This window comes from Pteronotus mesoamericanus, unplaced genomic scaffold (genome assembly GCF_021234165.1).
Source record: "Pteronotus mesoamericanus isolate MK-2021 breed Mesoamerican mustached bat unplaced genomic scaffold, CSHL_Meso_final contig_181, whole genome shotgun sequence".
NCBI classification, from domain to species: Eukaryota; Metazoa; Chordata; class Mammalia; order Chiroptera; family Mormoopidae; genus Pteronotus; species Pteronotus mesoamericanus.
The window spans coordinates 4,443,425-4,458,163 of NW_026555077.1; the positions used below are offsets into that span (position 1 = coordinate 4,443,425).

General features: G+C 39.6%; 1 protein-coding gene across 1 annotated transcript in view; it reads left to right on the forward strand.

Annotated features, from left to right (window-relative positions):
• ST6GALNAC5 (ST6 N-acetylgalactosaminide alpha-2,6-sialyltransferase 5) overlaps window positions 1–6,812 on the forward strand; it is a 165,310-nt gene extending 158,498 nt beyond the window's left edge. The window contains exon 5 of the mRNA XM_054566823.1: window positions 6,581–6,812. Within this exon, the coding sequence (XP_054422798.1) occupies window positions 6,581–6,812 (232 nt within the window). The remainder of the gene's footprint in view (window positions 1–6,580) is intronic.
• The last annotated feature ends 7,927 nt before the right edge of the window (window positions 6,813–14,739 follow it).

Here is a 14,739-nt window from a genome sequence, read left to right on the forward strand (position 1 = left end):
TTAGTGGCTGATATTTTTTTCCTGCACATACCACGTGCCAGCCCCACACTTAATATAAATACCTGTGCCATTTCACTGAACTTTTATAATAATCCCATGAGGTAAACATTATTGTTATCATCATTTTATACAGGAAGCTTAAAGACATGAAACAGCTGGCCATGCCTGGAGAGCAGATAGTTAGCAGAGCTAGGATTTCAATCCAGGTCTGCAGGATTCAAGAGCCAAAGCTCCTCACTTCACTGTTTCAGATGCAACAAGCCCTCCTCCTCTTTTCTGTGCTCCTGTCTGAGTCCACCTGTCCCCTCACAGGACCTTCTGCCCGCTTCATTGGTTCATTTTTTATCTCCTTCATTTGCCTGTAGGCTCCTTAAGAGGAAGCATTTCCACACTTGTATCTTTAGCACTTGTCTTGTGCCTTGCACATGCTATGTATTTAGAATGGATTGGCTTAATAAATAAATTTTAAAACCTTCCTTTCCTTGTTTCCTTGGTGATGTTTAAGAGACCGATTCTGAACTTATCTCAAGACCCAAAGTGTCAGGTGAATAAAAAGTATAATCAGGAATGGCAAATTCAGAGTTTGAGGGTCCTTGGAAGTCATGGGCAGCCACCTGTTTCATTCCCAAGCGGGGCCAGCATTGGTCCTCCAAGAGGGGCTCGGGTATCAGGCATCGATCTCCATCTGCCTCCATCACCAGACTCCGAGCTCATCAGTGTTCAGAAAGCGGGAGAAAATTAATCCCATGCTGCATCTTAGACAGCATCAAAATATATTATTGTGTGGATGGTAGACCTTTAAATCATGCCATGTCCATAGAGGAAGCCAAATCCAGTCTCTAGGTGGACTATAAATTGCAGCGAAAAGATCTGTTATCCTTGCTTTCCAAACTAAGTTATGTTAAGTATTTTTAATCTCATTTTCCATTGTAAATTATTGGCAATAATAATGGGGTAAGCATTTAAATTCTATCTAATAATCTTATTTCTGGTCATACTTAACACATTACCAAGTTTACAACTCTCAGTTATCCATTATTTCTTCAGTATTAATTAGAGGAGTAATGACTCAGAGAGATCACTGTCGTGGAACTAAATTAATATCTCATCCATAATGTGAAGGACATCTCAAAGGTATCATGAATATCAGAGAGTTGATTCTGCTAGAATTATTGGCTCGCAAATATTAATAAATCTGCCAGCATAACAGACGAAGTTCCTACATGGCAACAGTGCACCATGCAGAATCTGATGCTTACAGAGGACGGATGTGGAGTGGTAAAGCTTCCGTGGGTTCACATTTTATGAAGTGGCCTTTAAATATATAATTGTATTTCTTCCTAGATACTTATTGTTTCTTCTTTTTGCCATAACTTGACCAACTCTTACCAGTCATTTGGTATTTTCTTTACCTTCCTTCTCTCTCTTGTGGGTACCATTGATGTATTAGAAGATGTTATGGCACCACCTGAGATGCCTAGGTTGCCAGGGGTGAGTGTAGGTGACTCACTTTGGCTTTTGCCCCATGACAGGTAAATAGCTGTAGCCTCTCGGGACTCAGTGTGCCCCAAATACACAAGTATTATTCCACCATCTTCCAAGATGTGTAGCAGTTTACCTTCCAATGAGGCTCCAAAGACAAGAAATCAGGCAGCAGACTAAGGTGGCTCAGTGGGTCTCATCGGCCTGAGGCAGATGTTTTGGAAGGCCTGTTGCAGGGACATTTCCTTCTGAAGGCTGCATAGCGTTCCCAGAGGCCTCCCATGCAAGCCAATTTCAGAATAACATAGACACTTGACAGCTATTGATTTCACTCCCTTCCTCAAACATTTCCTGACTGTCTACTCTATGCCAAGTATCACGCCAAGAATAGAAGTGTGTTTGGAGAAAGTGTTTAGAGAGAAGCAAAGACACCATTTTTTCCTTATAGATAATCCAGCCGCAACCTGGAGAGCAGGGTTAACCTAGATCACACCAGGAAATGGAATGACCCCCACCCCTTGCTTATTAATGTTACGAGGTTTCTTTCAAATTGTACAGCTTCCAAACTCCTGCTGCCATTAACATTCGGGGGCAGGACTGTGAACGAGCATCAGGCCTCTGCTTTGCACCCTGACCGGCTGCACCGAGCACAGGGCACCTCTATAGATAAGCACTTGGGAAATGCAGCAGGGACAAAGTTGTCCACAACCATGTGCTGCCAGCCCCAGTGGGAACCTGGGGTGCCATTAGTGCACAAACACACCTGGTGGGACAGGAGCTTTTCCAAGACACAAAGCCCCACTCTCAAGAGGACAGCTTTGGTCCATAATCGGGCTCTGAAAATTCTTCGATTTCTCTGTGCATGAGTTTTCACATTTGTAAAATAGAAATAATGAGAGTACCTTTCTCACTAGGGCTTTGTGAGGATTAGATACGTTAGTCCATGGACAGTACCGATCACTGGGTTTTGGGTTGAAAGAGTCAAATTGAGCCTCTTGGATGGTCCCTGAGTGAGGCTATGTGCTTAAAGCCAGGCACAGGACTCAACCTGGGTCCCGGATGCTCGCCTATGGAATGGAGCAGCGATACTTGCCTGAGACTGATGGGGAAGTAAAGATGATGGTGTAAGTTAAGAACGAGGGCTTCGCGAGTATTTAATTCAATCAGCCATCTCAAACCTGGCTGTATATTAGAACCCCCTAAGGAACTTTTTAACATTATTGTATTTTTAAAAATTTTTTGTTTTGATATAGTTTTAGACTTACTGAAAAAGTTGCAAAATAATACACAGAATTCTGGTATACCTTTCACCCTGCTTTCCCCTAATATTAATATTTTGCATAATTATGGTCCAATTATCAAAACTAAGAAATTAACAACAGCACAATACTCTTAACTAAACTACAGACTTTATTCAGATTTCACCAGCTGCCTGACTGATGTCTTGATCTCCTTAGGGACCCACCCCAGGACACCTTTGCACTTACCTGTCGAGTGTCCTCAGACTCCTCCAATCTATTACAGTTCTTCAGTCTTTCCTTACCTTACGTGACCTTGATGCTTTTGAAGAATTCTGGTCATTATTGTAGGATGTCCCTCACTTTGTATTTCTGTGATTAGATTGAGGTTATACATTACTGGGAAGGATATCACAGAAGCGATAAGCCCTTTACAGCATTTCATATCAAGAGTTACATGAGATCAAAATGTCTTATTGCCGGCCATGTTAACCTTTATCACTTGGCTGAGGTAGTGTGTCTACTGGCTTTACTCACTGTAAAGTTACTATTTTTCCCTTGGTCACTTATAATTATCTTGGGGGGAGATAATCTATGCAAATAACCTATTTCTCCCACCTATATTCCCATTAATGTCCTATTCATTGGTGCATCTTGCCTGCAATAGTTACTATGCTCTTCTAATGGTGATTTGTGTTCCCTCATTCTTTCTAGATTTATTCATTGGAATTCTTCTGTAAGAAAATGCTGTTTCATTTCCCTCATTAATTTAATTATTCACTTGTTTACTGAAGTCACGTGGACTCATGGGTATTTATTTTATTTTATGGTGTTTCTTTTTAATCCAATACTGCCATTATTTATTTTGATACTAAAACCTAAGGCACTTTTTAAAATACTCATGCCTGGGACCCTCTCCAAATCAATTAAACCCAAACCTGTGGAGGTGGAACACAGACAGTGGTATTTCTTTAAAGCTCCCCACGTGCACTAAATGCTAGCTCTCTCACTCTCCCCACCTGCTTCCTTCATAAGGAAAAGAAAAACCGCTCTTCACTTTATTCTGCAGGATTGGTTCCCACACCGGCCCTGGGAGCGCGGGGAACAGGCCGCCACCAGGGTAACCGGCTCTGTAATTATCACGCCGCCCCTGGCACCTTCCCTCCTTCAGTTCCCCTGGCCCAACACAAGGACGGGGTGCCCGAACCCTCCCTTTACAACAGTAGCCTCCTGAAGTGGAAATTCTGCTGATAGTCATTGTTGTTTTCACTGGGATCAGGCGAAGGAAGAAAAATCACAGCAGCCTCTGGAACGTCAGGTTTGAGCAGAGAACTCAGGAAGCATGACCTTAAACGGCGAAGGGCTTTCTGGATGGAACGGTGGATTATCCCTGACAGCAGGCTCCCGACTGGAGGGCTTTCCTGCCGTTGCTTCGGCTCTGCCTTCTCAGCCCCACAAAGCACGTCTCTGCCGTTTGGACAGAGTTTTAAAGGATGCAGACAACCCCCACTTATTTGGACACCTTTGAAATCAAGATTTAAATTTACCAAATATGCAAATTTAATTCTCTCTTTAGGTGATCAATATAAAGCCAGATGAGGTTTCATCCAAAGAGATGGTCATCCTGAATAAGGAAATCGATCCTATAGCAGCCTTCGGCTGGTTTCCAATTTCCCTCTGTTCCTAGGTGCCAAATCAATCGCATGATTATTTTTAGAAATCTAATTGTTTCCTTAGTCAGACCGATGCCAAGAATATGTCCAAAACTTGGATGAATCAGATTTAAAACCTGACCTGTATTGGAATAAAAGCTTAACCCCAAGTATACCATGGCAGCATGAATTTGCCATGGCTTCCCAAATTATACCATGTGAATTTGGGGATATTTGTCTCACAAGATTCTATGTCTTTTTATTTATTTATTTTTCTTCAAAGAGATAGTCCCAGCTTAATTTTTTCCTGGCAAGCGTTTTCTGCATTGAAAACACCTTCTATTAAAATTTAAAGGCGACTCCATTATTTAGGGTAAGTAAATAAGTGGTATCTGTAATAACTAGACAGAACTGTTGCTGATGTTTCACTATGTGACATAGAGCTACTTCCGAGACTAACGTAACAGAGATGCAAAGTATTAATTCAGCGCAGCATCCAACCCAGGGTGAGGAAGGTTTAAATGCTACGTGACAAAAATAAATCTACTCCTGAAAAAAACCTTAACCTCAGAAGAGAGGCAGCACAAAGGTTTATTGTTGTCAGAGCCACAAACTTGACACCCCTCTTGATAAAAGACTTTGATCCCTGACCCCTGTAAATTTGCTACTCTACAAGCCATTTGTTTATTGATCTCCCTTGAAGAAAACAAATAAGTGTTTAGCAGGATGAACATCTTTGGGAAACCAAGTTACTGTGCTTACACGAGAGCCCCAGTGACCAAAGAAGAAACCCCAGGACACAAGGTTGTAAATGGTGGTTTGCTGGGACATCTGGCCCTTTTAAGGGAAGAGCTAAGAAGAGACTAAGAAGGGCATTCGTCTCTGCCACAAGGCTGATTAGTGAGTGTAGCTCAAGGTAGGAAGATTTGTCTACTGGGATGTCATAATCTTATGATCTAAACTTCAAGACAGAAGAGGTAGAGCGAACTGGCACAGAATGAAAGCCAGTCTGATACCAAGGCTCTTTGGGTTTTATTTATATTAGATATCTTAGTAACCCTACAACAAGAGCACACATTACCTTCAAGAAATGAGCCAAGGTTTTCATTTGAAGCAGAGACAGGGATATAGAGACATGAAAATATTGGGCCAGTCAGCCTACACAACAGGGATTGAGGATTTGGAATTTCTGGATTTAGAGACTAGATTTGAGTCTATCGTGTTTCCAGACAACAGAAGGAAAACGGTGGCATCGTGCCTGACGTCTTCTTTCTCTTCCATGGAATCAACTAAGATCATCAATGTTCCATACCTGGAGAAGAAATTGTCTTTAGAGGCTTGTTGCGTAGCTGCTAACTCCATATAAATTTCTTTAAACAACAGAAATTCGAAAATTATTTATTGAACACCTGCTAGGAACAAGACAAAGGTCTGCGCTCATGAACAGACAGTAAACGAGGAGACACCAACAGCAGTTCCAGGCAGTGATTGATGCTATAGAGAAATAAATCCAAGTGAGAGGAAACGAAGGGGATGGGCGTCAGGTGAAGCCTCTCTGAGGAAAATACATTTGAGTCGATCCCCAAAGGTGAGAGGAGTGAACTGGTGAGGTAACGTTCTAGACAGTGGCCCTCAAGTGCAGAGGCGTCAAGGTAGGGACAAGCTTGGAAGGGATGATGACCAGAAAGGCCAATATCGCTGGAGCATAAGGGACAAGGCTGGGTGGGTTAGGAGAAGACTCTAGAAAGGATTCAGATCATTTAACATTCGGCAAGGCCATATTCTTAGTGTAATTGCAAGTCTCTGGATGATTTGGGAGTTGGAACAGGGAAGAAGAATGATCTGTTTTTGCTTTAGAAATATTTCTAGAATTTCTTGTAGTAATTAGACTATATGGGTACAAGAATAGAAACGAGAACTCTAGTTGGGTCTTAATAATACACAGTTTTTGAATCCCAAAAGCCTGAAAAATCCTGCAGCACACTTTAAATTTTTTGTTTGATATTGATGGTTAGTGCTTTTATTTCACAGCCTCAAAACCGCTCTCCTTTCTTATTGCTTAAACATCAGAAAAAACATTTGTCGAAATTTATTTAACCTTGAAATATGATTTGCTTATCAGCTTATTAAAGATAACATCTTACCTCAGTTGGTCAAAGAAATCTTTTTATTTTTGCTTTAATCACTTGTCTTATTTTTCCTTTCCAGGGATCCCAATCACCCCTCTGTCCCTTATCACTATTACGAACCTTTTGGACCAGATGAATGTACAATGTACCTCTCCCATGAGCGAGGACGGAAGGGCAGTCATCACCGCTTCATCACAGAGAAACGAGTCTTTAAGAACTGGGCACGGACATTCAATATTCACTTTTTTCAACCAGACTGGAAACCGGAATCACTTGCTATGAACCATCCTGAGAATAAACCTGTGTTCTGAGGAACGAGTGGGGCAGATCGAAATCTCAAGCACCCACTGTATCAGACACCAGGCCGCTGAACTTCCTGAGCCACCAGGCATGACCGAGGAGCAGAACTGGCAGGAAATAGCTTCACTCCTCAACAAGTACCACGTACAGATGCCCACAAGACGTGACTGTAAAGCAGTGCGGTTGGCTAACAGGAAAATTCCAGAATTAATACATGCTAATGAGTGTTCTCCTTTTCAAAAGCTGAGAACACATTTCAGTGATGCTGCCACGGCTAAAGACATTTTTGGATCTCTTTAAGTGTTGCCTTCAAAACTGAAACACGAGCAAGTCAACAGTATTTATTAGTTGTATTCCTTTATAGAAAAGCCGCGTCAAAAGACATTTTTCTATCAAGTTGTATCCTGACCTGACCTACAACCTTTGTCGTCTGCTGGACCCTGTGTGTGTGATTGGTAAAAAGCAGCCTGAAAGTGTGGACATGGTTTCTGAAGAGCACATCTCCACTGACTTTCATAAAGCAAATGCCCATATTTATTTATCGAGAGTTTTGTAGTGTACTCTAGGCCAGTATTTTTATAGATTGTTATGTAGTAATTTATCCTTATCTTTATTTAGGTAATTTATCCTTACTCTTGAATCCCGACTGCTGGTCAGAAAAGACCTAGAATCGGGGGCGGGGGCGGAGGGCTCAGTTACTATGCTTGCAATGCTCACTGGTAGCGTGCAGTTAGAATTGGGCTAGGAAAGGTTGTCTTGCCTTTTCTGAATCCTTAGGCTTCAAGAATAGCTGTAATGTTTTCCAAGATGCAGAAATGCTCCAAATGAGAAAGTTGAAAACCAAATACTGTATCATTAACACAAAAAGATACTAAGAAGAGAAACTTAAAGGTAGTTTTCTTTATTAATAATTGATGTAGGTCACTTCACTGAAGCCCTAGTTTCCTCTTCTGCAGAATGATGTCACTGTACTAGATGACCTCTTACATTTCACTCCAAACCTAAATTTCTTTGAGCCTTTCATTGACCCATTGGAGGACTTTGAACTTGGAATAATAGGGGTGCCATTATATTGTGGGGGTCCTACATAGCAGGAGCTTCCTCTAGGGGGCCTTTTATATCACCCTCCTACCTATGTCCTTCTCGTGGTTAAAAATATACCTTCTCCCTGGCCCCCTACTTTTCAAGAGAAGGAGAGGGAGAGGGAAATTTCCATGGTGCTGCCTGGCTACAACGGTAAGGGACCACACTTCTGTGAGTCTGTCAGGAGAAGAGAATACAAGGAGACTCCCTATCATGCCATTCATTTATCCTGTGAACTATTTGGACTGACTCACTCACTGCAAATCTTATATTATATTCACTATCATTCATTCCCTGGCGTGGAGCAGTATGAAGGACTCATTTTATTCAGATCCAAGATCAGTTGGTGTGAAAGATTTTTATTTAAACAAGTAATATTGTTCAAAAATGGTCTTTTAAAAAATATAGGAGTGTTTTCTTTGCCCATGACTTAGGAGGCATTAGTTTCTCTAATGCCAAATTTGAAGGCACCAGCAAATATCATGAAGACTGACATTGCTTTTCAAAACGTGACCCGGCTTGTGATTAAAGTTGTCTCACATTACCACTTCTTTGCCCTTTCCTTAATTAGTACTAAGATTCTATGTCCTTGCATTCACTGGTACTATTAATTATATGGAATATTGTTGTTGAGATGCAAACACAGTCTAGATATTTATAATGCAAAAAGAAGTTGTTATGATCATGGCGTGGTTTGAACTATTAAAAGCCAGTACAGTTGAAATGTCTGTTCAAAACATACTGAAATGTGTCCTATAAATTTTCTCATAGTTTGTAAAATAATTTTATTCCAGTACCATCTCTTCTGCGGCATGGACTGAACACAAAATACTTTATCAACAAATGAAAAGCATATAAATTTTAGATAATTGACTTACAGGCCACCTTCACCATCACTTAAAGAAATTATGTTGTGCAAATATAAATAGCTCCTTTAACAAATTTTTTTATGGAAAATTGGGACGGCATCTTGAGAAATGCAAAGAGGTAGTTAAATTACTAATCTAATAATACCTTAAATGTCTGTGTTATCTTTAAGTTTTAGGGTGTGTTTGTTTTTTAAAGACCTTATGATAGCTTCATCTTTTTTGTAACTCTTCCTTCTTGAACACTTGAAAGAGTGAAAAACAACCAAATTCTGAAATTTCTGGCTTCACTGGAAATATTTTAAATATACATATAGCTAGGATGTGTGAGTATGTAAGTTTATATTTTTTTTAACATGATGTAAATAAATGTAAGAAATTATCACTGAGGCAGTGGTTTTACTACAGCATTTAAAGAAAATGCCTAGAAGAATTTTGATAGATTGTGCTGATGGACCTGGATGCGGGCAACTGAATTCTTATGTTGCCACTATTTCATAACTATTGAAATACCATTCAACACCACTCAACATATAAAAGGTGACTATAAAACCATGTTTACAGACCTCAGTGACTTCAGTATCTGATTGTGTTTGAAGCCTAAGTCATACTTGTTATGTTACATATCTTTTTCTTCTCCCCTCAGCTGTGACATCAGCTTCCTCTTAGCTTTAAGACCACAGTAATACAAAGCCACAGATGGACGGATCCATGTTGTCTGGTATTTCAGTGCAACGACATTTGGCAGAGACCATTACAATAGATAGTCATTATGGGCAAAGATACAGGAATTCACAAACAAAATCAATCATTTCAAATGGCCCATGAAAGGAGGAATCTTACATTTAATATTCTATAGTAAATATTCACCCAAGAAAGCGAACATTAAAAGAACATTAGGAGGTAAATATTCAGTGTGCTGCGTGGGAACTTTGCTCTGTGATTTCCACTCAGGTTAATGGGTGTTTGGTAACTAAGTCCCTGTGCTTCACTGACCCTGGTATGTGCTCCTAAGGGCTAGACATAAAACCAAGGCGATTCAGGAACTTCCTAAAGTGTCAGAGTTAGAGCTTTTCTTCAAAAAATTAATGAAAGTGAAACACAAAGTACTGTACCTAAAAGAGAAATTGGCATGTGGTCTCTCAGAATCCTTAGGTTACTACTAGATAACGTGTATCAGATCCCAAACAACACTTTTCAAGACAGATTACCTTTGTTTTCTCAAATTCTCTCCTACTAATCTATTTACATTTCATTTACATGGAAGGAAATAACTTCATTTTGAAATCAAAACCCTCCTCAAAGATTTAAAATATTGATTTAAAAGCTAACTGAATGCCAAGTAAAAGTGGGGGGGAAGGCTGAAATTCTGTTAGGATTAAGACAGTGTTATTTAAACATTCATGTACTTATTTAAAATAGACCCAAATATTTGCCCTTATGTAGACATGACCTTGTTTCAGAAATATACCTTGCTTTCTATTAGGTAATGATTCAAACTGTCCAATAGACCTACTCTGAAAGAAGGATTTATGTTCCTGTTCTCCCTCTCTGCACTGTTAGGAGGTGAAGTTAACATGGCTGCATCATATCTGACCCAATCACTTCCACCCTCACTGTTTCTCTCGTGAACCTCATTTCATCTTGTGCTATCATTCTCTCCTGATTGTCTTCTTCTGTCTACAATGTGCTCTTAAACCAGCAGTCTTTGAGGGCTGTTAAGATCTCCCTTGTAGTTTTTTCAACTAGAGGCCTATCTGGGGGACAGATTCAGGATGGGTTCTGCCAGTGATATAACCATGCTAAGTGAGAGGACTACATCTGGCTACAGGGCAAGGTACTTTAGAAATACTGCACTGCTTTCCCCTCAGCCAGGGGAGGAGTGGAGGGGAAGACCGGTGCTAAAACCAGGATAGCTCTGGCCATACCAGGATAGTGAGTCACTTATCATAAGGCAACCTCAAAGAGAACTATGATACTAAAGCCTTGGAATGAAAACTGAGCCCATTGCCTACATTCTAGCACATACCAGAAGATAATTTGGAATGGAAAGAGGTGGGAGAATTTCACAAGGCTCAGAAATCAACAGAAGTAACCGCTCTATTCTAGTTCACTCATTCCCACTGACTCAGGGTATTGAGCCATCATAGAAATGCAAAGAAAAAAAAAAAGGCTGCACTCTTGTTTGTTTCTACTCAGTGCCCTAATGTTATATGCTACCTTGGGTTATCCTTTGTCTTTGTGTGTGTGTGTCCTGTTAGCCTAATTAGATCGTAAGCTCTTTGAGAGCAGGGGCTGTTCACCTTTATCTTTGTAGCCTCATGCCAAGTACAGTGCCTTGCACACAATAGGCACTCAGTAAATGTCTGTTTCTGATGATAACCTGTTAATGTTAACCTATTGGTTGATAATTGATATCTGTTCTTCCATGTAAGAGATACAGGGGACAGAATAGGTGGTGAAATACTTAAATTTTAAGCAGGTGTTTATAAGGTCAGCCCTTAAACTTACAATGTTTTTAATCAGCAGAACTGACCTAGGTTTGGGTGGATAATGTTGCTGAATTCATTCAGTTTGCTAATTCTGGCTGTACTGAACACGTGAAGTGAAGTTCAGCAAACTTTGTGCCCTCACTGTCAGCGGCACAAATTAAATTTAATATTGACAAATGCTATACAATAAGCAGAAAGGCAGAAGGGCAGCTTGGGCTCTGACTTTGGTGGTTCAACCGTAAAAGGGAAGCTAAAATGAGATGAGTTAGAGCCTTCCTTGAACTTGACAGCTTCCAAAAGCTGCTGGGAATCCAACTGGTCATTACTGAAGGTCTGTAAAAATTAAGTATACATTTATCTTAAAAACAAAATGAAACCAAAAAACAAAACTCTTGTGTATCTATGAAGCTGATACAAAATAGTTGTGTCTCTACCAGAACGTGAGGGGAAAGAAGAACTCATGGGAGAAGGTGGAGCAGCCCAGGCTCTTGCGTAACCACCTGGCCAGCACCTGGTGGGTGTCCAATGACCTCCAGGTTACATGTGAGGGCAAGAGGGCATAGGGTCAATAAAGGTGAGTTAGCAGCCAATGGCTGCCTTGACAAGGGACTGCAATCATTAATTTCTTGAGCATGGAATTTCTCCCTTTCATTGTCTACTCTTCCACGTACTTAATTGTGTAATGTTAATTTCATTCTGTGAAGTATAGGAAAAGTGCTAGAAGACACAACATTAAAATGACAAAAGTAATTATTTTTGAATGAATAGGATTAGAGATTTTCCCACATTTTCAAAATTTGTATTATAATCACATAATGTTATTTCATAAAATATTTAAAAAGACACCAGGACAAGATTTCAAACAGAATCCTAACAGGGAAGTTCTGAAAAATCTAGTATATACATTGTCTAACTACACATTAAAAGAATATCTTTGCTCACTACATAAATTATCTCAAGGGTCAGCATCTTTAGTTCTTTACCATGTGACTGGTTCTTTCATTTCAAAGGCAGATACAGGAAATCCATGAAATTGAATCAAAATCTTCCAATTATATTTTAGCTACTGAATGCCTGCTTGATGCTTTGCACAATATCATTTGCTTTGCATATATTATTTCACAACAATCTTATTATTGTGCAAATAAGCACCCTGAGACTAAGAGAGTGTGTGTATCTGGCCCCCAAAGGTGATGAACAAGGGAGTGGACACATGGCTTGCCACATACCAGACACTATTCTAAGCACTTTACATACATTAATGCACTTAATCTTCACAATTGTCCCGATAAATACATAGATTCTTTAATCTTTCTCCTTTTACAGATATGAAAACTGAAGCATTGGGGCGCTTCAATAACTTTCCCAAGTCAGGCCGCTGGTAAGTGGGAAAGTTGTGATAGAAGCCACAGAATCGCATTCCAAAGTCTGACCTCAGTCACCATGTACTTTCTGGCAGCAGTTTAACCCTATGGTAGCAATTTCTGTTAGAGTATTCATCATATTCTATCTCATGATATTTACACTACATGTAATATCTGATACATACTGAATAATAAGTGACAAATATTTAAATTATGAAGCAAACATAAGGAGAATATTACCACTCACCCTGAAGCTACTTGAGAGTTCCTTCTATTGTCCTGAATTTTCTATTTACTATTCTCTTGCTTTTAAATAGTTTTATTATATCCAGATATATCAATAAATAATCTATTGTTTAGTTTTGCATTTTAATAAACATTATAAGATTGTTATAACATTGTGTTTGGTTTTCTAATACTTGTTTTTTCCCACCGAGATTTATTCACTTCTTTCGCATGTGACTCTAGCTTATTTGCACTATTGCACAATGCTATTGTGTGAATGTCACATTTTATTTTTATCCATTCTTCTCTTAGTGAACATTAAGGTTTTCAGTGTGTTGCTGACATGCACAATGCTTTCATGTACATTCTTGGAAAGTTCTTTTACTGCACGTGTGCAAGAATCTTCGTACAACTATATGACGAGGAATAAAATTGTTAGGCTCTCAAGAATAAATGTTCACATGAGCATGATATTGCCAGATTGTTTTCCAAAATGTCTGGACACTTTATATCCCTACAGTAGTTGTCCACATTTTTGCTAAAACTTGGCTTGGTATTTCCAGACTGCAAATTTTGCCCATCTGATACATGTAAATTTTATCTCATTGTGTTCTTACCTTGTATTTCCCTCACTCCATGTGAAGTTTAGCATGTTTTCTTTCCCATTAGAATTAACTATCTGTGAAATGACTATTCATCTTTGTCCACTTTTCTGCTGGTTACTTTACTTTTTTCTTTTAAAGAATTCTTAATATGAGGTCTGTCCAGAATGTATCCAGCCATGCACTATGAAAAATAGAAACATTTATTGAAGAAAATACAAGATACAAGAAACATTGTACAAAGGACAATGATGCCTCAGTCCCTTTCCAAGTAGGTACCTTCGGGCCTCACACAGTTCTCCCAGTCACCATCAGCTGCCCTGCCATGTTTTCCTGAATCTCATCAATGGTCTGAAATCTCTTCCATTTCAAAGATGATTTTAGTTTGAGGAAAAGCCAGAAGTTGCAGAGCACCAAATCTGAGCTCTAGGGGTGCTGAGTCACCTCGGTGATTTGATGTTTTGCCAAAATACTCTGCACAAGATGTGATGCATGAGTGGGTGCATTGTCGTGATGAAGCTGCCAATCACCAGTTGCCCACACCTGTGGCCTTCTGAGAACCATCTGAATAGTTTCCATGGAGGAATGTTCAATCTTAACTCAAAATTTGATGCAGATTTGTTGCTCTACTGACTCAGTCATTTTAATTGCGATGGCCACACAGTACACATGCTCCCTCAACAGAGTCTACTGCCCCACTCACTAGTACAGTGAAGTCATCATTGTTCTCACATGCACATTCCAGCCCACTCTCCTTGGCTGCTAGATTACATCGGTGTTGTGCAACCGTTCTTGGTTACATTAACAATGGCTGGACTTTTTTCGTATATGGAATATGAGATATCTCTACACCCATGTAAGCACTACCTACATCACAACATAGTACATTCCCAGCACCCTGAAAGGCTCACTCATGATCTCTTTAGTGTATCTCTCTGTCAGTGGTAACCACTGACCTCCATCAGTGCAGATTTCTTTTGCCTGTTTTTAAATTTCACATTAATAGAATTATATGGTATGTACTTTTTTGTGACTAGTATCCTTCAGTCAAAATTATTTTTGTATGATTCATCCCTGTCGCTGCATAGAGCAGTAGTTCCTTTTTTTGTTCCTGCATAGTATCACTTTACATTTGAATTACCAATTCTAAAAATGGTTGTCTTTTGGGTTATTTCCAGTTTAAGGCTGTTATGAATAGACCTGTTATGATCATTATGGAATATGTATTTTGGTGGACATCATGCTCATTTCTATTGGGTATATGGCAAGGAGTGGAATTACTGAGTCACAGGATTTACCTGTGTTT